The 23,988-nt window shown below is 49.4% G+C and overlaps 1 protein-coding gene and 1 long non-coding RNA gene across 13 annotated transcripts in view; one reads left to right on the forward strand and one right to left on the reverse strand.

Moving 5' to 3' along the window:
• Nucleotides 1–23,988, forward strand: part of LOC122383895 — a 71,829-nt gene that overhangs the window by 36,269 nt on the left and 11,572 nt on the right. For both annotated transcript variants that reach the window (XR_006256916.1, XR_006256915.1), the window contains exons 3-4: nt 13,108–13,233; nt 20,007–20,150. This is a non-coding gene — a long non-coding RNA (uncharacterized LOC122383895). The remainder of the gene's footprint in view (nt 1–13,107; nt 13,234–20,006; nt 20,151–23,988) is intronic.
• Nucleotides 1–23,988, reverse strand: part of LOC122383893 — a 148,438-nt gene that overhangs the window by 32,095 nt on the left and 92,355 nt on the right. For 7 of the 11 annotated variants that reach the window (XM_043370739.1, XM_043370741.1, XM_043370742.1 and 4 more), the window contains 19 exons: nt 14,764–15,093; nt 14,283–14,633; nt 13,004–13,312; nt 12,005–12,664; nt 11,345–11,662; nt 10,457–11,137; nt 10,014–10,322; nt 9,157–9,816; nt 8,464–8,781; nt 7,589–8,269; nt 7,099–7,407; nt 6,292–6,951; nt 5,709–6,026; nt 4,814–5,494; nt 4,016–4,324; nt 3,186–3,845; nt 2,674–2,991; nt 430–1,107; nt 11–319 (listed from right to left, as the gene is read on the reverse strand). The exons of 2 other annotated variants lie outside the window; for them this stretch is intronic. In XM_043370739.1, the coding sequence (XP_043226674.1) occupies nt 11–319; nt 430–1,107; nt 2,674–2,991; nt 3,186–3,845; nt 4,016–4,324; nt 4,814–5,494; nt 5,709–6,026; nt 6,292–6,951; nt 7,099–7,407; nt 7,589–8,269; nt 8,464–8,781; nt 9,157–9,816; nt 10,014–10,322; nt 10,457–11,137; nt 11,345–11,662; nt 12,005–12,664; nt 13,004–13,312; nt 14,283–14,633; nt 14,764–15,093 (8,859 nt within the window). The remainder of the gene's footprint in view (nt 1–10; nt 320–429; nt 1,108–2,673; nt 2,992–3,185; nt 3,846–4,015; nt 4,325–4,813; nt 5,495–5,708; nt 6,027–6,291; nt 6,952–7,098; nt 7,408–7,588; nt 8,270–8,463; nt 8,782–9,156; nt 9,817–10,013; nt 10,323–10,456; nt 11,138–11,344; nt 11,663–12,004; nt 12,665–13,003; nt 13,313–14,282; nt 14,634–14,763; nt 15,094–23,988) is intronic. 2 more of the 11 variants (XM_043370746.1, XM_043370745.1) reach the window with 2 other exon arrangements.

A 23,988-nucleotide genomic window follows, 5' to 3' on the forward strand; every position in this document is an offset into this window, starting at 1 on the left:
GAACACTTACGTGGGATCGGTGTACAAAGCGAATAGGCGTCTCCTGTGAATCCCTGAAGGCATACGCATACAGGATTGTGGCTCTGAACCCGGCAGTCGGCATTCTGTCCACACGATCCTGGGCACGGGTCAACGCACTTCTGTGAGACGCAGGCTTGGTAACTCGGACAGTCCGTGTTGACCACACACTCTGGCCGGCAGTTGGGTGGCGCTCCCAGGTACTCCGGCAGACACGAGCATGTTGGACGTCCGTTCAGCTCCCGACACTGCGAGTTTGGCCCGCAGGGGTTCGGGAAGCAGGTTTGCTTGGGTGTCTTCGCTGAGAAAAAAGATGGATCATCTTATCATACATGAAGGCAGTATGTACATTAACAAAAATGTAATTCAGAAGTTCAGTGCAAATGAGGTTTGTCTTTTCATGGTGCTTACGTTTTATCTCAGTGCATCCTTGATAAGGCGATCCAGTATAACCAGCGTTGCAGGTGCAGAGCGGGTTGTGGTTGATGACTCTGCACGCGGCATTGTGTCCACACAGGCCGGGGCAGGGGTCGATGCATTTCTGCTGAGACCCGCATGCCAGAGTTTGAGCACAGTCGGCGTTGGTGACACATTCTGGCCGACAGCCGGTGTAAGGGTCGCCCTTGGGGAAGCCCGGAAGACACTTGCAGATCGCAACAGCCGAGTCATCATCGCGGTCCTTGGAGATGCACTCGGCGTTTGACCCACACGGAGATGGGAAGCAAGGATCGGCCTTTGCCGGTTCCTGCGGTGGCTGAGTGACCGGAACCGGTGTGCATGCTGAGAAGGGGTCGCCCTTATATCCTTCTGGGCAGAAGCACATGGCCACGTGATTCTGCACACGGCACTCAGCACGGAAGCCGCACACGCCACGGCATGGGTCGACGCACTTGTTGCGTTCGCAGGCCTCGGAACGATCACAGTCTGAGTGAATCACACATTCGGGCTTGCAGCCTTCATATGGGTTGCCAAAGTATTCTGGCAGACAGCTGCAAACTCCAATTCCATTGTGTACGCGACATTGGGCGTTCGGGCCACACTTTCCAGGGTAGCAGGGGTCTTGTTCCTGAACAACCGGAGCGAGAGTAGCTGAAAAAGGAAGGAGAGTATTAAAACTATTACATTACCTTGGCTAATAATGCGCTTCAATTGCACATCTAGTTCCAGGATATGCCTACTTGGAGAAAAATGCAAACGTCATAATTTGAAATAGCATTTGATTCAAATGTCTGAATGTAGAAACTCTCTACAGACTGTAGAGTAACTTTACATTTATTTGAAACAAGGTTGTGGCTGTGTATTAGAAGCAAGATTTTTTCTTAAAAAGCTATACGCTGCTTTTTAGAAAATCACGAAGAAACCAGAGATTCAAACGGCGTTTTCCCTCTTAACTCTTAACGTAGTGTTCAATCTTGTTTTTTTAACCCGCGCACCGACGGGGGTCTGCGCCAACTTAGTACCGACGGGGGGGGGGGCGGATGACCGCCCCCCCCTGAGATCTCGAGAACGAAGCAAGATAGCGACAAGCGGTAAACGGCATCGGATACGCACGGACAAGGTCTACAATTTTTACTGAGGTCATTTTCAGGTCAGGTCAAAGATGACGTCACAGGGGTCGAAAAAGTCAAAATGGCGGCGCTAGATATGGAGAGGGTTTTTCTCGAATAACTTTCGAAGTAGTCAAGATAGGAACAAACTAAGGGCATCATCGTGATCCTCTCGTCAATCCGCATCGAATGATATATATGTTGACCTCGAAAGGTCAAGGTCAAAGGTTGACCTCAGGTCACGTGACCTCGAGGTCATCATGTATATCATTCGATGCGTCTTGACGAGCTGAACACAATGAGACCATCCGCGCGGCTGTATCTTGTTCCTGTAAGGAGTTATTGGCAAAAAACCTTTGGTGACCTTTGATGACGTCACATGACCTTACAGCTGCCCAACAGCAAAACAGACCTCAAGGTAGTGAAGGTTGATCGTATGTGAAGTCATGTATGGTATATGGGGCCATTCCGACCCGTTTTAGTGGTAAAAACAGGGAGTTGATTTTTCCCCCATTGACTTATAATGGGGAGGTCGCGAAATTGACCTGACCTTAGGTCACCGACATCAAAATTCCGAGATATACAAATTGTAGCTACTAATGACCTAATAACATCCTGCGACTTTCAAAGGCCTCCGACATCTACTGTAGCTCTGGCACGGTGACAAAGTTGCAAAAAAGTGACTTGAGGTTGGGTCATTCAAAGTGACCTGGTGACCTGACCTTAAAAGTTAGGAGGTTCAAACTTGCACACCATGTGTAAAATTGATGAGGTTATAGTCATACCAAATTTCGCGGCGCTACGCGCCGCGGTTTTCCCGTTATCCGCGAAAAACCTCAGGGGGGGGGCGGATATCCGCCCCCCCCCGTCGGTGCGCGGGTTAAATTATGTTTTTCGCTAACACTTTCCAAACAAGTGAGAAATTAAAAAAGGAAAGTTCTAGGTTGGCAGTATCACCTTAGAATTCTGAAAAGATAAAGGACTCACGATTTGAGACTACTCTTATATTTTCAAAGCGTGATACATTCACCAAACGTTTTTTATTCACAAAGGAATTCCTCTATTGAATTTCCTTATCAAAAGTTTGTAAACATCTAACGAAACTTACTTTCTGGAATGGGCGAGCAGTATCGGAATGCATCTCCTGTGAATCCCGTGTCGCATCTGCACACTGGACGATGGTTTTGTACAGAACACCTTGCGTTCTGGCCGCACTGTCCTTGGCACGGATCGAGACATTTCTGTCCGATGCAAGCCAGGTGGTCGGCACAGTCCGTGTTCAGGACACATTCTGGCCGACAGGCTGGTGGAGCACCCTTGTATCCCGACAGGCAGGAGCAGGCCGCTCCGCCGTTCTTGACACGACACTCCGAGTTCGGGCCGCACGGACTCGGCTGGCATGGATTTTCGTCACGGGGTGGATCGGCTGCAGAAAAGACTCAGTGTAAGCATTCGATTGGATTGGGTCGCCGTCATTGGTAACTATATAATAAATTTGGAATCTTAGTTCGGTTTCAGACAAGCTATTTACCACGGTCATTAGTAATCAAAATTATAGGTACTTTGGTATTACCTACTTGCAGTCACTCAATAAAGTATTTAAGGCGGAAAGTGTCTTACTTCTGGCAACAGCGCAGCTCCTGTAGGGATCCCCTTCATATCCTGGCAGGCAGTTGCACCTGGGGTTGTGGTTAAGGACTCGACATTGTGCGTTGACTCCACAGAGACCGGCGCACGGGTTCTTGCATTTCTGGCTGATGCATGCCAGGGCCGGGGCGCACTCGGCGTTGGAGACACACTCTGGTCGACATCCGATGGTGGGGTCGCCATGGTAACCAGCCACACAAGAGCACACGGCTGCGTTGTTGGCCTCTCGGCACTGGGCGTTCTCGCCGCAAGGCGATGGCACACAAGGGTTGGTGTACTGAGGCTCAAATGGCGGTGGTGTTTGCGGTACCAGTCTGCAGTAGGAGAATGGATCTCCGGTGTGGCCCTCAGGACAACTGCACATAATGATGCGGTTGACGACGTGACACTCTGCTCCTGTGCCACACTGGCCTGGGCACGGGTTTCTGCACTTGTTGTTGTCACAGTTCTTGTCCCGTGGGCAATCCGTGTCCAGGACGCATTCTGGTTTACACCCACTGTACGGGTTCCCAAAGTATTCATCACGGCAAATGCATACCGCGACGCCATTCTTGTCGCTGCAATCTGCGTTGGCTCCACACGGTGACGGATAACATGGGTCGGCAACTGCCGGTGCCGTCGGTGGCGGAGTTTCTGGAAAGCGAAACAGAACGGTTAGTTGTTAATACCTACAAAATTATTCAACAAGGTAGCTTTAAATAAGAGCCCTAATGTGTGTCTGCAGCAAAAAGTTTGTCAAAATTCTGCAAAAAAAAAACATAACAATACGTTATTGGACTTCCTACGTACGCGTATATACTCACGAGGAATGCGGTTGCAGAGGGCATATGCGTTGCCCGTGAACCCAGGCAGACATGAGCAGACTGGGTTATGACTTTGGACCCTGCAGTCGGCATTCTGTCCACATGATCCTGGGCACGGATCGACGCACTTCTGAGAGACGCAGGCTTGGTAACTCGGACAGTCAGTGTTGACCACACACTCTGGCCGGCAGTTGGGTGGCGCTCCCAGGTACTCCGGCAGACACGAGCATGTTGGACGTCCGTTCAGCTCCCGACACTGCGAGTTGGGCCCGCAGGGGTTCGGGAAGCAGGTTTGCTTGGGAGTCTCCTCTGCAAATAAAAAGTATGTTTACTGTTAATTTTACTTTAAGTCAGATACGTTTCAGAACAGTGTGTGCTCGCCATATATGCCCTTTCCAGCATTACAGTCATCAACATCAAGGGGCGAAGCTTTGGAGCTAGTTGAAGACAAAAGCCATATGATATGATCCTAATGTTATTCTGATTCATTAGTAAGTTATATGACAGTGTGTCAGTAGTGATGTCAATTATGGAAAATAATGATGCCGATACCAAACCAAATACCATCAATACTCATGAGAAAATACCGAAACCGAATCGACTTGGGAATACGAGGGAAAATGCAACGTTTTACCCGTCACATATTCACATAAGATACGATTCATTTTACGAACAAACTACCAAATGCATAAGCCTTGACATACCAAATAACAAGTTGGTATCGGTTTGGTATCGGTATACCAAAACGTTTATCCGATTGACATTTATAAATGTGTGTAATGCTATGTACTGCCTTACGTTTAATTTCGTTGCATCCTTGATACGGCGATCCAGTGTAACCGGTGTTACAAGTGCAGAGTGGGTTGTGGTTGATGACTCTGCACGCGGCATTGCGTCCACATAGACCGGGGCAGGGGTCGATGCACTTTTGCTGAGATCCGCATGCCCGAGTTTGAGCACAGTCGGCGTTGGTCACACATTCTGGCCGACAGCCGGTATACGGGTCGCCCTTGGGGAAGCCCGGAAGACACTTGCAGATTGCAACAGCCGAGTCGTCATCATCACGGTCCTTGGAGATGCACTCGGCGTTTGATCCACACGGAGATGGGAAGCAAGGATCGGCCTTTGCCGGTTCCTGCGGTGGCAGAGTGACCGGAACCAGTGTGCATGCTGAGAAGGGGTCGCCCTTATATCCTTCTGGGCAGAAGCATATGGCCACGTGGTTCTGCACACGGCACTCAGCACGTAAGCCGCACACGCCACGACAGGGGTCGACGCACTTGTTGCGTTCGCAGGCCTTGGAACGATCACAGTCTGAGTGAACCACACATTCGGGCTTGCAGCCTTCATACGGGTTGCCGAAGTACTCTGGCAGACAGCTGCAAACTCCAATTCCATTGTGGACGCGGCACTGGGCGTTCGGGCCACACTTTCCAGGGTAGCAGGGGTCTTGTTCTTGAACAACTGGAGCGACGGTAGCTGTGAAAAAGACATACATACTTGGTAAGTAATGTTTTCCAATATGAATGAAATAATCTTTCTTAATTTATGTGTTGTGAAAGAATTTATCTATAGCCTAATAATAAACCATATAGTTATATAAGCGTGGGAAGGCCGCTGGAAGTTGATTTAAAAATCAGCTAACACAGATGTCGAGTAGGCAAATGAAATAAAGTAGTGCACTTGTACTTACTTTGCGGAATAGGCGAGCAGTATCGGAACGGATCTCCTGTGTAGCCAGAGTCGCATCTGCACACTGGACGATGGTTTTGTACAGAACACCTGGCGTTCTGGCCGCACTGTCCTTGGCACGGATCGAGACATTTCTGTCCGATGCAAGCCAGGTGGTCGGCACAGTCCGTGTTCAGGACACATTCTGGGCGACAGGCTGGTGGAGCACCCTTGTATCCCTCCAGACAGGAGCAGGCAGCTCCGCCGTTCTTGACACGACACTCCGAGTTCGGGCCGCAAGGGCTCGGCTGGCATGGGTTTTCGTCACGGGGTGGATCAGCTGAAATGAAATTCGTAAATATTACATTTTTTCCAGGAAAAGTCGTCTCACCATAAATTCTACCAAATATCATGTTATCTTCAATCTAAATGATTTGCGCTCTTAAAAGTAATGGTAAGTAGAAGGTACCTACTTTGGACAATGACCTATGAGTTATCCCAGAATTGTCAAGCCTGTAGGGGCATAAACACATTGGTACCTAAGCTGATGGATGTAGATTTTAAGTCGTTTAAAATTATGATGATTGTGCTGAATTCATACTTACTTCTCGAGATAACGCAGCTCCTGTAGGGATCTCCCTCATATCCTGGCAGGCAGTTACACCTTGGGTTGTGATTGAGGACGCGGCATTGTGTGTTGACTCCACAGAGGCCGGCGCACGGGTTCTTGCATTTCTGGTTAATGCAAGCCAGTGCCGGAGCGCACTCGGCGTTGGAGACGCACTCTGGTCGACATCCGATGGTGGGGTCGCCATGGTAACCAGCCAAACAAGAGCACACAGCTGCGTTGTTGGCCTCTCGGCACTGGGCGTTCTCGCCGCACGGCGATGGCACGCAGGGGTTGGTGTACTGAGGCTCAAATGGCGGTGGCGTTTGCGGCACCAGTCTGCAGTAGGAGAATGGATCTCCGGTGTGGCCCTCAGGACAACTGCACATAATGATGCGGTTGACGACGTGACACTCTGCTCCTGTGCCACACTGGCCTGGGCACGGGTTTCTGCACTTGTTGCCGTCACAGTTCTTGTCCCGAGGGCAATCCGTGTCCAGGACACACTCTGGTTTACATCCACTGTACGGGTTCCCGAAGTATTCATCACGGCAAATGCATACCGCGACGCCATTCTTGTCGCTGCAATCTGCGTTGGCTCCACACGGTGACGGATAGCATGGGTCGGCCACTGCCGGTGCTGTCGGCGGCGGAGTTTCTGGAAAAAGGAAGAATTTCTTCATGATAATCTTTCGACCATCGATCGAATCATAGCTTTTATCAACTTAACACACAAGGTAGGTTATTTCAGCTTTTTAATAAAATGTGAATGTACGGAAGACATTATTCAATGATGAGAACTTACGAGGAATGCGAGTGCAGAGAGCATATGCGTTGCCGGTGAATCCAGGTAGACAAGAACAGGAAGGATTGTGGCTCTGAACCCGGCAGTCGGCATTCTGTCCACATGATCCTGGGCACGGGTCAACGCACTTCTGTGAGACGCAGGCTTGGTAACTGGGACAGTCAGTGTTGACCACACACTCTGGCCGGCAGTTGGGTGGCGCTCCCAGGTACTCCGGCAGACACGAGCATGTAGGACGTCCGTTCAGCTCCCGACACTGCGAGTTAGGCCCGCAGGGGTTCGGGAAGCAGGTTTGCTTGGGTGCCTCCGCTGAAAAAATATGATACCTATTATTAAACAGATATTATGAACGTTTAAATTTCAAAATGCATTTAATGACTGAATTTCAAAATTTTCTGCCTTAATGTTTCAATTGATTGAACCTCTTTTTTAAAAAAGAAAGATTTTAAATGCAGAAGTTAATTATTAAGTAATGCATATAAAAACTTACGTTTTATTTCGATGCATCCTTGATACGGCGATCCAGTGTAACCGGTGTTACAAGTGCAGAGTGGGTTGTGGTTGATGACTCTGCACACGGCATTGTGCCCACACAGGCCGGGACAGGGGTCGATGCACTTCTGCTGAGACCCGCATGCCCGAGTTTGAGCACAGTCGGCGTTGGTGACACATTCTGGCCGACAGCCGGTATACGGGTCGCCCTTGGGGAAGCCCGGAAGACATTTGCAGATCGCAACAGCCGAGTCGTCATCATCGCGGTCCTTGGAGATGCACTCGGCGTTTGACCCACACGGAGATGGGAAGCAAGGATCTGCCTTTGCCGGTTCCTGCGGTGGCAGAGTGACCGGAACCGGTGTGCATGCTGAGAAGGGATCGCCCTTGTATCCCTCTGGGCAGAAGCACATAGCCACGTGATTATGTACACGGCACTCAGCACGGAAGCCGCACACGCCACGACAGGGGTCGACGCACTTGTTGCGTTCGCAGGCCTTGGAACGATCACAGTCTGAGTGAACCATACATTCGGGCTTGCAGCCCTCATACGGGTTGCCAAAGTATTCTGGTAGACAACTACAAACTCCGATTCCATTGTGTACGCGGCACTTGGTGTTCGGGCCACACTTTCCAGGATAGCAGGGGTCTTGTTCTTGAACAACCGGAGCGATAGTAGCTGTGAAAAGGGCATTTCTTAATGCTGTATAGTTATAAGAGACCTAAGGATCAATGTTTTTCTTTTGACATAAAGCTTCTAGATTACTTATTCTTAGACTATACATCTGCTTCTAAGCAAACTGATCCATACATGATCCAGAAATATTAAAGGGCGTAAGTACATTACACCAGCGAACACTGTTGATAACTTACTTTGAGGAATTGGCGAGCAGTATCGGAAGGCATCTCCTGTGAATCCCGTGTCGCATCTGCACACTGGACGATGATTTTGTACAGCACACCTGGCGTTCTGACCGCACTGCCCTTGGCACGGATCGAGACACTTTTGTCCGATGCAAGCCAGGTGGTCGGCACAGTCCGTGTTCAGGACACATTCTGGCCGACAAGCTGGCGGAGCACCCTTGTATCCCGGCAGGCAGGAGCAGGCCGCTCCGCCGTTCTTGACACGACACTCCGAGTTCGGGCCGCACGGGCTCGGTTGGCATGGATCCTCGTCACGAGGTGGATCAGCTGAAAAGACAGTGCATACCGGTAATTTTAATTCCTAAACGCACTGGGTATCAGTCTGGATTTGAATTAAAGTATGATAAATATGACTGTATCATACCGTACATATTTATCATACTTTTATACAATTCTTCAACGAATAACCGTTGGACCTGCAATAATGATGTGTCATACAGTCTGTACCTATGACATATCATTATTGCAGGTGCATTCGTTGAAGAATTGTATTAATTCTATGTCCCATTCATTTTCTATTTAGTTTTAGGACTTAATGATCTTAGAAACAGTGTCGTTTTGAATACAACAAAAACATTGTATCATGACCTATCAATGAGAACGTCAAAACCACTATTGGTAACGAGGCAGCATTATACTCACTTCTTACAACAGCACAGCTCCTGTAGGGATCCCCTTCATATCCTGGCAGGCAGTTGCACCTGGGGTTGTGGTTAAGGACTCGACATTGTGCGTTGACTCCACAGAGGCCGGCGCACGGGTTTTTGCATTTCTGACTGATGCATGCCAGCGCCGGAGCGCACTCGGCGTTGGAGACACACTCTGGTCGACATCCGATGGTGGGGTCGCCATGGTATCCAGCCACACAAGAGCACACAGCTGCGTTGTTAGCCTCTCGGCACTGGGCGTTCTCGCCGCAAGGCGATGGCACGCAGGGGTTGGTGTACTGAGGCTCAAATGGCGGTGGCGTCTGCGGCACCAGTCTGCAGTAGGAGAATGGATCTCCGGTGTGGCCCTCAGGACAACTGCACATAATGATACGGTTGACGACGTGACACTCTGCTCCTGTGCCACACTGGCCTGGGCACGGGTTTCTGCACTTATTGTTGTCACAGTTCTTGTCCCGTGGGCAATCCGTGTCCAGGACACACTCTGGTTTGCATCCGACGTAAGGGTTCCCGAAGTATTCGTCACGGCAAATGCATACCGCGACGCCATTCTTGTCGCTGCAATCTGCGTTGGCTCCACACGGTGACGGATAGCATGGGTCGGCCACTGCCGGTGCTGTCGGAGGCGGAGTTTCTGGAAAGCGAAACAATGGTTTTGTGTATACCATGGATGAGTTGATGTCACGAGACAAGCCCGATAATATCATTCCTTAAGGGATTTGTGATGAAACGGTAGGCGACATGTAATTCCATAAAAAAGGAAATTGCACATTGTTTCAAATACAGTATAGCATTGTTATTTGTTAGCTTCATGTAAGGTTAATTACTTACGAGGAATTGGAGTGCAGAGGGCATATGCGTTTCCCGTAAACCCAGGCAGGCATGAGCAGACTGGATTGTGACTTTGAACCCGACAATCGGCATTCTGGCCACAGGATCCGGGGCACGGGTCGACACACTTCTGCCCAACGCAGGCTTGGTAACTGGGACAGTCGGTGTTGACCACACACTCTGGCCGGCAGTTGGGTGGCGCTCCCAGGTACTCCGGCAGACACGAGCATGTAGGACGTCCGTTCAGCTCCCGACACTGCGAGTTAGGCCCGCAGGGGTTTGGGAAGCAGGTTTGCTTGGGTGTCTCGGCTGAAAAGTGATATTAGAATGTTAGCGATATCAGAAAGTAAACGAAAAAAGTAAAAATAATTTAAAATTGAATGCCTTCTTTTCATTTCACGTAATTTGCTTAGTTTGAATTGGCTCATAGTATTCATACTCACGTTTGATTTGAATGCATCCTTGATAGGGCGATCCAGAGTAACCAGCGTTGCATGTGCAGAGCGGGTTGTGGTTGATGACTCTGCACGCAGCATTGTGTCCACACAGGCCGGGGCAGGGGTCGATGCACTTCTGCTGAGACCCGCATGCCTGTGTTTGAGCACAGTCGGCGTTGGTGACACATTCTGGCCGACAGCCGGTATACGGGTCGCCCTTGGGGAAGCCCGGAAGACACTTGCAGATTGCAACAGCGGAGTCGTCATCATCCCGGTCCTTGGATATGCACTCGGCGTTTGATCCACACGGAGATGGGAAGCAAGGATCGGCCTTTGCCGGTTCTTGTGGTGGCTGAGTGACCGGAACCGGTGTGCATGCTGAGAAGGGGTCGCCGTTATATCCCTCTGGGCAGAAGCACATGGCCACGTGATTCTGCACACGGCACTCAGCACGGAAGCCGCACACGCCACGACAGGGGTCGACGCACTTGTTGCGTTCGCAGGCTTTGGAGCGATCACAGTCTGAGTGAACCACACATTCGGGCTTGCAGCCTTCATATGGGTTGCCAAAGTGTTCTGGTAGACAGCTACAAACTCCGATGCTGTTGTGTACGCGGCACTGGGCGTTCGGGCCACACTTTCCAGGGTAGCAGGGGTCTTGTTCTTGAACAACCGGAGCGACAGTAGCTGCGAAAAAGGCATTTGTTAATGTTGCCTTGTAAAAAGTGGCCTAAGGATCAACGTTTGTTTCTTCCGGTATGAAGCCTCTTATAGATAACAAATTCTTAGGTTATACGGCTGAAAAAGTGATAAATGCTGTGTGTAAACAAACTAACCTCAGGCTCGTCAAATATTATTTACGACTTTCACCGGCGAACACTGATATGTACTTACTCTGAGGAATTGGCGAGCAATATCGGAACGGATCTCCTGTGTAGCCAGAGTCGCATCTGCACACTGGACGATGGTTTTGTACAGAACACCTGGCGTTCTGGCCGCACTGTCCTTGGCACGGATCGAGACACTTTTGTCCGATGCAAGCCAGGTGGTCGGCACAGTCCGTGTTCAGGACACATTCTGGGCGACAGGCTGGTGGAGCACCCTTGTATCCCGACAGGCAGGAGCAGGCCGCTCCGCCGTTCTTGACACGACACTCAGAGTTCGGGCCGCACGGGCTCGGCTGGCATGGATTCTCGTCGCGAGGCGGATCAGCTGAAACGGCAATGCATACTGTTAATTTTAATTCCTATACGCACCGGCTATCAGTCTGGATTTGAATAGAAGTATGATAAATATGTACTGTATGGCATATCATTATTGCAGGTATATTCGTTGAAGAATATTTTTATTTTATGTGCCATGCTAGTTTTCAATAGTTTTGTTTTGACTAGCTAGTTTTGAATAAAACTCTAGCTAGTTTTAGGACTTACAATAGCTTTTACTGGCAATGATCTTAGAAACAGTGTCGTTTTGAATACAACAAAAACATTGATTCGTGACCTATCAATGAGAACGTCAAAACCACTATTGGTAACGAGGCAGCATTATACTCACTTCTTACAACAGCACAGCTCCTGTAGGGATCCCCTTCATATCCTGGCAGGCAGTTGCACCTTGGGTTGTGGTTAAGGACTCGACATTGTGCGTTGACTCCACAGAGGCCGGCGCACGGGTTTTTGCATTTCTGGCTGATGCATGCCAGCGCCGGAGCGCACTCGGCGTTGGAGACGCACTCTGGTCGACATCCGATGGTGGGGTCGCCATGGTAACCAGCCACACAAGAGCACACGGCTACGTTGTTGGCCTCTCGGCACTGGGCGTTCTCGCCGCAAGGCGATGGCACACAGGGGTTCGTGTACTGAGGCTCAAGTGGCGGTGGTGTTTGCGGCACCAGTCTGCAGTAGGAGAATGGATCTCCGGTGTGGCCCTCAGGACAACTGCACATAATGATACGGTTGACGACGTGACACTCTGCTCCTGTGCCACACTGGCCTGGGCACGGATTTCTGCACTTATTGTTGTCACAGTTCTTGTCCCGTGGGCAATCCGTGTCCAGGACACACTCTGGTTTGCATCCGACGTAAGGGTTCCCGAAGTACTCATCACGGCAAATGCATACCGCGACGCCATTCTTGTCGCTGCAATCTGCGTTGGCTCCACACGGTGACGGATAGCATGGGTCGGCCACCGCCGGTGCCGTCGGTGGCGGAGTTTCTGGAAAAGATTATTGAAGTTTATGGTTGCTTTTGTTTCGATTTAAGCATCGATTTGTGAAAAGGGAAGGTTGTATTGTAGAAGTTTTTTTTTGTCTTTGAAATACTGCCAGCAAAGATGATACGATACACTTTAAATAAATACATAAAATAACTCACAGCCCATATTTTATATACGCTCAATACTTCTATTCAGAATACTTTGAAGGTATGACAGTTTCGGTAGCAGACTTCCACAATGAATATAAATATATATATATATATATATATATATATATATATATATATATATATATATATATATATATATATATATATATATATATATATATACACTTACTGGGAATGGGCGTACAAAGTGCGTAGGCATCTCCAGTGTACCCTCCACGGCACATGCAGACCGGATTATGATTGAAGACCCGACAGTCGGCGTTCTGCCCGCAGGATCCCGGACACGGGTCGACACACTTCTCTCCGACGCACGCCTGGTGACTGGGACAGTCGGAGTGGATGGTGCACTCCGGTCGGCAGTTGGGCGGGCTGGACAAGTAGCCAGGCAGGCACGAACAGGTAGGTCGGCCGTTGAGCTCGCGACACTGAGAGTTCGGTCCGCACGGGTTGGGGAAGCACGTTTGTCTTGGTGCTTTCGCTGTAAACAGGACCAGAACACTTGGAGACTGCGCAGATTGTATGCAAATTGTATATTGCAAATGCTGAAATGGTATAAAATGAAATCCGTACATAAATCATAATGCAAATTACAGTATTTTTATCGTTGAAGGTGAGCTATCGCTTGTATGAGAATTATTATGAATATTTTAGTGTGAAAAATAAACTTATGCTAATGCTACAATATTGAAATGATACTGAAATCAGACCAAAAATATTATTTGGTCAACATTAATCGGAGTGGATGGTACAGTCACTCGCGGTGCCGGTGTCGTCATCGCGGTCTTCAGGAGGGGAGGGACCAAGCATATAATGTTTTTTTTGTCTTCTTTCAGTACCATTTCAATAGTGTAACATTAGCATAAGGTCTATTGACGTCGGTTACGGAAAATCGCGATACCGTTACCAAACGAAATACGAACACTACCAATGAAAATAATACCGATACCGAACCAACTTGGGAATATGAGGAAAATTCCAACTTTGTGACCAAATTTTTGGACCGTATGACATTAGTGAGGATTCCATAATACCCACAAAATACCAAATACATTCGCCTTGAAATACCAAAAACCAAGTTGGTAGCGGTTTGTTATCGGTAGGTATATCTACCAAAAAGTTGGTAAGTATCCGATTGACAGATCTCTAATAAGACCATTTTTACCATAAAGCCCAGGCTCCACTGCGCGATTTTTCCGTGCGATTTTGCAAAAAAGTAGTCTGTAATCTGAACTTTTTATGCGCGAACGGTATTGGGTGATATTTCATGCGGTAATGCAATTCCCGCACTGTGGCTTGGCGCATTCTTTTGCGCTTGATGAACATTTTCTGGCATCGCTAAGGGCATTGCATTCTTGCGTTATCGCAAAATGGCACGGAAAATCGCGTAGTGGAGGAGCCTGGGCATGAGACAGTATTTTAGGATAAGTCATTTTGATAGAAATTCTTACGTGGTATTTGCCTGCATCCTTGATACGGTGATCCAGTATAGCCTTCATTGCAGGAGCAGAGTGGATTGTGGTTGATGACTCTGCACGCGGCATTGTGTCCACAAAGTCCAGGGCAGGGGTCAATGCACTTCTGCTGAGACCCGCATGCCCGAGTTTGAGCACAGTCGGCGTTGGTGACGCATTCTGGTCGACAGCCGGTGTACGGGTCGCCCTTAGGGAAGCCCGGAAGACACTTGCAGATGGCAACAGCGAAGTCGTCGTCATCACGGTCCTTGGAGATGCATTCGGCATTGGAACCGCAAGGCGATGGGTAGCATGGGTCGACTACCACTGGCTGAGTCGGTTGTGCGGCTGAGGAAAGACACCAAGGATGCTCAAACATGCAACATCCTAAATGTCTCATGCAGGAATGCATTGCAATGCAAATATCAGGCATATCATGCGTGCAACATTCACAAGGCAGTGTAACAGGTGTTCTCACGTTTCAATGGTACAGGCGTGCATGCGGTGAACGGATCTCCTCGGTACCCGTCAGGGCAGTAGCACATCGGCACGTGGTCGTGCACCCGGCACTCGGCACGGAAGCCGCAGACGCCGGGGCACGGGTCCACGCACTTGCTGCGCTCGCAGGCCTTGGAGCGGTCGCAGTCATCATTGATCATGCACTCGGGCCGACAGCCTTCGTACGGGTTGCCGAAGTACTCCGGCAGGCACGTGCATATTCCCAGACCATTGTGCTCCCGACACTGGGCATTTATGCCGCATTTGCCCGGGAAGCATGGTTGCTGTTGTGGAATTGGTGCCGGAGTTGCTGTAATGGAAGGACACCAGCCTGAATGTTTGTACGTCTGAGGTTAAGCAGCTTATTCATAAAAGGATAGGTGTAATGCGCATATATATATATATATATATATATATATATATATATATATATATATATATATATATATATATATATTAGTATATTTATATATAATGTATTTGCCTTCCATTAGTACCCGGTGACTTGAATACTTCCGCCCCTTTAACGCATTTTTTGATTTAATACGAGTCTCCGTTCTTTTCTTTGAAGTCACTCAGAATGCGCAGTACGCACTCACTCACTCACTCACTCACTGACTCACTCATTTACTCACTCACGAACTCACCCCAACCCTCAATATATCTCGCTATGGTTTCGAGTCTTCTCTTTCGGATTGTTAATTATTCGTGTCCTTGCACTTTAACTTCAGAGTTATCTATCCATCATCCATGAAACCCACCACAACAAAACATGAACATCTAGCATCAAGCTCTGTCGCGATCATATTTTCCGTCTTCCAGGTAAAGTTTTCACCTAAAGAAGCAGTGCAATGTGCATAGCTCGTTGTGTTTTAATAAACCTTGCATCTCGCTCGGAACTAAATAAATTGGTAAGGTTGTGCTCGTAACGTCCAGTCGTCATGCAGCATGCACTTACTCGGCGCCCGTGGCACGGGCCGGCAAAGGCGGCTGGCGTCGCCAGTGTAACCGGCTGGGCACCGGCACAGCGGCTGGTGGTTCCGCACGGTACACAGTGCCTCGACGCCGCACCGATCCTGACAGGGGTCGCGGCATTTGTTCTCCAGGCAGGCTAGGCGTGCGGCGCAGTCGCTGCTCAGCACGCACTCGTGTCGGCAGTTGGGTGGCGTCCCCAGGAAGCCGGGCCGACACGAGCACGAGGCGTGGCCGCTCCTCTCTTTGCATACGGCATTCGACCCGCATGGACTCGGCTCGCATGGGTTGGAGGGCCTCTCTGGGGTGGCTAGAAGGACAGGAGGCGGTCGGTCACACGGCATGCATGATGCATAGGCTCACATGCGAATGTATCACAAATCAAGGGCAGTCATTTCATGCTAGGTACTGGGTATGTACATATTCATGCAGGCATGCTTACAGGGAACAATCGTGCAGATCCTGTAGGGATCTCCGGTGAAGCCCGCTGTGCAGTGGCAGATCGGGTTGTGGTTGGAGACGCGACACTGTGCATTCGGCCCGCAAAGGCCAGAGCACGGGTCGATGCATTTCAAGTTGACACAGGCCAGGTGGCGAGAGCACTCTGAGCTGGTGAAGCACTCTGGTCGGCAGCCGATGGTCGCGTCGCCGTGGTAGCCCTTGATGCAAGAGCACACGGGGATGCCGCCGTGCTCCGTACACTGGGCGTTCTGTCCGCAGGGTGTCGGCACGCACGGGTTGCTGTATTGGGGCTCACGTGGCGGCGGAGCGGTTTGCGGGATCGGGGTGCAGTAGGAGAAGGCGTCTCCCGTATAGCCCGCTGGACAGGTACACATGACTATGTGGTTTGCCACGTGACACTCCGCTTGAATGCCGCATCGTTCAATGCAAGGGTCCACACACTTGTTCCGCTCGCAGTTCTTGTCGCGAGAACAGTCGCTGTCGATTACACATTCGGGCTGACAACCGTTGTATGGATCTCCAAAGTAATCGTCCTCACACACGCAGATGCCAAGCCCGTTCTTGTTCTGGCATTGTGCGTTGGGACCACACGGAGACGGAATGCATGGATCCGTTTCGACAGCGGCAGTTGGAGGTACGGTCTCTGTAAAGATAAATCCAAACCCATCAGAAACAATTTTTCTTTGTTACCATTATGAAAATATGGATATCATGTTAAGCCACGAATATTCTAAACATCTGGTACTTTTTATTTATGAATAAAACCGGACGCGTTTTCATCAGTGTTATCGTTTTAGTACCAACTTATGCACAATCGAGTTTCAATATTTCGCAATAACATCACTCACGGGGAATCGGCGAACAGTATGAATAGGCATCTCCGGTGTATCCTGGTCTGCATGTACACGTAGCGACATGACGATGGGCCCGACAGTCGGCATTCTCTCCACAGACGTCTTCACAAACCGGCGAGCACTTTTGTCCGGCGCAGGCCATGTGGCTGGGACAATCTGAGTTCACCGTGCACTCTGGCCGACAGTTGGGTGGCGCTCCCAGGTACTCCGGTAGACACGAGCAGGCCGGGCGGCCGTTCAGATCCCGACATTTTGAGTTTGGACCACACGGATTAGGGAAGCAGGTCACCTTAGGAGCTTCCGCTGAAAGAAAGCGAAACATGGGGTCATCGATAACCAAACATTTCTTATGAATAGGTACATGCGAAATATGTTTATCTTGGATTGCAATTCCTACGCAGAACAATCACAAACAAGGAAAATTGTTTCATTGAAAGGGTAAAGTTATGCAATGCATACTCACGTGGTATTTGTCTGCATCCTTGATACGGTGATCCGGTATAGCCGTCATTGCAGGTGCAGAGCGGGTTGTGATTGATGATTCTACACACGGCATTGTGTCCACACAGGCCGGGGCAGGGGTCAATGCACTTCTGCTGAGACCCACACGCCCGAGTTTGAGCACAGTCGGCGTTGGTGACACATTCTGGCCGACAGCCGGTGTACGGGTCGCCCTGGGGGAAGCCCGGAAGACACTTGCAGACAGCGACGGGGCGACTGTCGTCGTCGTTATCGGCTTTGTGAACGCACTCAGCGTTTGGCCCGCAGGGCGATGGGAAGCATGGATCTGCCGTTTGCGGCGTCGGCTCACGAGGTGGTTCTAATGGAAGAGACAGGTATTCCTTTGTTAGATACAGTGTTTTGGCCTAAATAACGAAATGTTGAAGCATTACGAGAACAACAGTTATTATAAACATCACGATTGTCGCTATTGCACAAAATGTAACCAAAAACATGGACGGCAGTAATGGTTACTTACGTGTCACAGGAACTGGGTTACATGAGCTGAACGGATCGCCTCGATAACCTTCCAAGCAGTAGCACATGGCGATGTGGTTATGTACGCGACATTCTGCACGGAAGCCACAGACTCCCGGACACGGGTCGACGCACTTGTTGCGTGCGCAGGCCGTGGAGCGGTCACAGTCAGAGTGAACCACACATTCGGGCTTGCAGCCTTCATACGGATTGCCGAAATGTTCTGGTAAACAGCTGCACACGCCCAGACCGTTGTGTTCTCGGCACTTCGCGTTAGGACCACAAGGAGTGGGGTTGCACGGATCTCTTGCTTCTTCCACAACCGGAGCGAGCGTCGCTGTGAAAGAAGGCATTGATGAAGGATGTGCTTTGAAGTGATTCGTGGTCATCAATTCATATCAATTTCCATTTTTTCTTTAAATAAAGTGATTTTATGTAGAGTTTTAACTTTCACTATAATTGAAACGTATTCAATACTCAATTCAATACGTATTCAAATGAAAAAAAAACGTTTCACCAAAACAGGCGCACGACAAGGACTTGCTGTAATACATGTACCAGTTCCCAAAATGCTTACCGGGTGGAATTCTGCGACAGGCGCGGAAGGGATCTCCAGTAAAGCCGGCACGACAGCGACACAAAGGGCTGTGTCTGTGAACGCTGCATTTCGCGTTCTGGCCACACTCTCCACTACAGGGGTTGAGGCACTTTTGTCCGATGCAAGCCAGGTGGTCGGCACAGTCCGTGTTCAGGACACATTCTGGCCGACAGGCTGGCGGAGCACCCTTGTATCCCGGCAGGCAGGAGCAGGCCGCTCCGCCGTTTACCTCCCGGCACTCTGAGTTCGGGCCGCACGGGCTCGGCTGGCATGGGTTCTGGGGCCGTGGGGGGTTCGCTAAAAAGAGAAAGAAAAAATTCAGTGATGGGAAATGCGCAGATACAGATGAGTAGTATGTTCATCAAAATGAGAGATATTAAATGCAGGTAAACATTTTATATAATACAGTTTACAGGCCCTACTCACTTCTTGCAACTGCACAGCTCCGGTAAGGATCTCCTTCATATCCTGGCAGGCAGTTGCACCTGGGGTTGTGGTTGAGGACGCGGCATTGTGCGTTGACTCCACAGAGACCGGCGCACGGGTTCTTGCATTTCTGGCTGATGCATGCCAGGGCCGGGGCGCACTCGGCGTTGGAGACACACTCTGGTCGACATCCGATGGTGGGGTCGCCATGGTAACCAGCCACACAAGAGCACACAGCTGCGTTGTTGGCCTCTCGGCACTGAGCGTTCTCGCCGCAAGGCGATGGCACGCAGGGGTTGGTGTACTGAGGCTCAAATGGCGGTGGTGTTTGCGGCACCAGTCTGCAATAGGAGAATGGATCTCCGATGTGGCCCTCAGGACAACTGCACATGATGATGTGGTTGACGACGTGACACTCTGCTCCTGTGCCACACTGGCCTGGGCATGGGTTCCTGCACTTGTTGTTGTCACAGTTCTTGTCCCGCGGGCAGTCAGAGTCCAGAACACACTCTGGTTTGCATCCGACGTAAGGGTTCCCGAAGTACTCATCACGGCAAATGCATACCGCAACGCCATTTTTGTCGCTGCAATCTGCGTTAGCTCCACACGGTGACGGATAGCAAGGGTCGGCCACAACCGGAGCTGTAGGAACCGGCGTCTCTGAAAGCACAGGATGTATACTTGTTACCAATGTTGTTCCGTTTTTCATAATCATGTATCATATTTCAAGGGTTGTTGTTAGGGTATTTGAACACTTCCATTAAAATTGCATTAACACATTGGTTCAACAAATGTATATTGCATGTCAAAAAGCGGAAGATTTACTGATTAGTGAGTATGAACTTACGAGGAATCGGAGTGCACAAGGCATATGCGTCACCCCTGTAACCAGGGCGGCACGTGCAGACTGGATTATGATTGAAGACCCGACAGTCGGCGTTCTGCCCGCAGGATCCCGGACACGGGTCGACACACTTCTCTCCGACGCACGCCTGGTGACTGGGACAGTCGGAGTGGATGGTGCACTCCGGTCGGCAGTTGGGCGGGCTGGACAAGTAGCCAGGCAGGCACGAACAGGTAGGTCGGCCGTTGAGCTCGCGACACTGAGAGTTTGGTCCGCACGGGTTTGGGAAGCACGTTTGTCTTGGCGCTTTCGCTGTAAACAAGACCGGAAAACTTAGAGACTACAAAGTTATACAAAATTAAAAATGATCAAATGATGTAGAATGAAATTCGCAAAAAAAACGCATATACTTTTGAATAAATAGAGTATTTTCTGAAGAAAAAAAATGATGCAAGACATTCTGGTATAATTTCTTACGTGGTATTTGCCTGCAACCTTGATACGGTGATCCGGTATAGCCTTCATTGCAGGAGCAGAGTGGATTGTGGTTGATGACTCTGCACGCGGCATTGTGTCCACAAAGTCCAGGGCAGGGGTCAATGCACTTCTGCTGAGACCCGCATGCCCGAGTTTGAGCACAGTCGGCGTTGGTGACACATTCTGGCCGACAGCCAGTATACGGGTCGCCCTTAGGGAAGCCCGGAAGACACTTGCAGATGGCAACAGTGAAGTCGTCGTCATCGCGGTCCTTGGAGATGCACTCGGCATTGGAACCGCAAGGCGATGGGTAGCATGGGTCGACTACCACTGGCTGAGTCGGTTGTGCGGCTGAGAACATAAAATGTTCTGCTTTGGCATGCTGGATGGGTATACATGCAATACATTCAAGGGAGCGGGAGCACGGTGCAGGGTGACATGCAGTAGGGCGACATTCAACGTGCAAAGGAATCATTCACGGTACATGCATATAGCACACAATGTACAGCATGCATTCAAACATGCGCGTGACGACCGGTTCGATTTCAGATGGGTAGGATGAATTATGGCTTACGTGTGACTGGTATCGGCGTGCATGCAGTGAACGGGTCGCCATTGTACCCATCCGGGCAGTAGCACATCGGCACGTGGTTGTGCACCCGGCACTCGGCACGGAAGCCGCAGACGCCGGGGCACGGGTCCACGCATTTGTTGCGCTCGCAGGCCTTGGAGCGGTCGCAGTCATCATTGATCATGCACTCGGGACGACAGCCTTCGTACGGGTTGCCGAAGTACTCGGGAAGGCAGCTGCACACGCCCAGACCGTTGTGCTCCCGGCACCGGGCGTTGGGGCCGCACGGAGTGGGGCTGCACGGGTCTCTGTCGTCCTCGATCAGAGGACGAGCAGTTGCTGGAGAAGACCACCATTGCGTGAGCATCATTGCGCAGTGGTGTAGACCAGTTCGATAGACGCAGTCGGATAGACTCGTCAAACGGGCTTTGTTTGTATGACTTTAACCCGCGCGGGGCTGGGGGGGGGGGTAAATTTTACCCCCCCTCGCGAATTTTTGCGATATCTCAAAAACGGCGGCGCGCAGCGCCGCCAAACTTTCAGTACCTTTTATTACATCAATTTGACACGTTCCCTGAAAATTTGAGCGAAATCCGTCGGAAAATTTTTGAGAAATTGACGTTTTAGTGACGTCATGTTCGCCATTTTCGCCTCAAAAACGGCAAAAGTTCAAACGCCGCTAACATCTTCATTTTTAAAGGAATCAAGACGTAACAAAAAAGGTTATGCGTAATTTTACTTTGTCTATCAAATGGCTATCTCGGTTTTTTGAAAATTTTGGATTTTGGCCTAAATTTTTTCAAAAAACTGACTTTTTTGGGAAAATCATTATAAAATCCAAAATTTTGAGTCTATCGAAAAAACCGGAATATATGTCAGAGAAGTGGTCTATGTGCACCTACATACCAAATTTTAGAAGAATCGGTTCAAAAATGTGGGAGTTATTCAAAATTTTATGACGTCATGACACACAAAATTTTTGAAAAATGACTTTTTTGGAAGTTCTAGACCTCGTACGGAAACAAAAATAGCACCATTCGATTCGCCGTGAAAAACTGCATCAGATAGACACCTTTTTAGGCCTTAACAACCAACTTCAAAATTTGACCTCACTTGACCTGACCTTGACCTGACCTCGACCTGAAATTCATCCAGAGGTGGTCCATATCACTTATTGAGTGTGCCTATTGAATTCTATGAGTAAAATGACCCATAAAACATGTGTCGCACATGCCCTTTTCTATATTTTGTTTTTTGGTGACCTGACCTGACCTGACCTGACCTTGACCTTGACCTCTGAATGATATTGTATGCAACTAATATTGTCTTGGTAGCCTAAGAACACGTTTTGGGCGATCAGTCTCAGTCCATGACTCCATTCTTCGGCAACTACGGTGCAAGGCCGATACTGTAGAAACTTGCAATTTGTACCCTTGACCTGACCTTGACCTTGACCTCAAACTTTAAATTAAGTACATGTTTTTAGTAGTTCGTGATGAGAGCTTTCGATTGGCGTTTGAATTTTCCAAATCGGACCATTAGTTCGGGAGATAACAGGGGGGGGGGTAAAATTTACCCCCCCCCAGCCCCGCGCGTTCGGCTGGAGACCCCAGCCCCGCGCGGGTTAAGGTAACCGACTCAGCCTTTTCCTTTCTACTATAGTTACGTACTGTATTTATCAGAGGTCGAAAAACTGTCCATCCCTCCAACCGGTGTTGGAGCAAATAATTGACCGAATAGCTATGCAAACGGAAAATAATCGATCGCCAATGATGAAACACAGAATCTTTTAGTTGCATGGACATTCCTTGCATCCATGTGCAATTTCAAGCTTCAGCTAATGACCCACTGTGAAAAAAATGACCCACTGTGAGTACTTTGTAACCGACCCACGGCCTGGCTATGGCCCACCCTTGACTTCAGGCCCATGTCGTCCCCTATCTCTCTGCGTGTCCACTAACACGAATGACGTCACGCATGTGGGCGGAGCTATGGGCGGAGCCTAACGCACGCGGCAGTCCAAGCCGCCATATTTGAATTTATATTTTAATAGAATCTTGCCGATATTTTGGGTGAAGTCAATTTATATGGATAGCTTGGTGACAGTTTAGCTATACGAATAATAATTTATTATGGATGTGCGTATATTCAGCTTGGAATTGCAATTAAAGTTCCGCACCGCATAGATTCGAACTCGGGACCTTTGGAATACTGCGCAGGCACGCTAACCACTACACTACCGCGACCGCCCGGCGGCCGGCGGCAGGGAGGCTGCGGAGACATGGGGGGACATTTTTCGCTTTTGTGAAAAAAACAAAAGATTTAGTGAAAAACACGTAATAGATAACTTGCAGAAAATTGTCTGCTCTTTCAGATAAGATACTTAGGTTTGATATATCTTGTGCAGACTTCATTCTACAGTGCTTCGAAAATCGCTCATTTACATGGGGATTGAACGGGGCTTCGAGACTTGACTCCAAATGACGTCACGAGCTGACGTCACGAAAAGGTAGAATCGCCGGACGACCCTACCTGGTATATAGGGCCTTGCTTGACTTGCTCCCAGCCCAGTTGCTTCCATCTTACTGAAGCAAATCAGTGTCAAAAAGGCTACTTTTCCCGTAATCGCGAGCGGAATTTCGCCCTTACAGCAGTTGTAGAAAGTAGCGGCTTTTTAGAGCGTACAGTCCGTGGAATAGATGTCGCTGCGGTCCGGCAGTGACATCCAGCGACATCTACGCGCCGAACAGTAAGAACTTGGAACTACGGGCACGTCATGACCTCTTGCACGGCCCTGTTTCAGCGCATTGAAGCTGTCTGGCGCTAACGGTATTGGTGCTCAGTATCCATGGAAACTGTAGAGGGATTCAAGGCCTTGACCCGGGTTATGCAACAAATCATTTTTCTTGTGGAGCAAATTTTAGATCGGTTGGAGAAAGTCGAACTGTTTTTTCGGCCTCTGGTATTTATTAATGTCACTGTTGCCTATTGAGGTGGAATAAAATTCTTCCCTTTTAATCACA

This window comes from Amphibalanus amphitrite, unplaced genomic scaffold (genome assembly GCF_019059575.1).
Source record: "Amphibalanus amphitrite isolate SeventyFive unplaced genomic scaffold, NRLGWU_Aamphi_draft 000176F_arrow, whole genome shotgun sequence".
Taxonomy (NCBI): domain Eukaryota; kingdom Metazoa; phylum Arthropoda; class Thecostraca; order Balanomorpha; family Balanidae; genus Amphibalanus; species Amphibalanus amphitrite.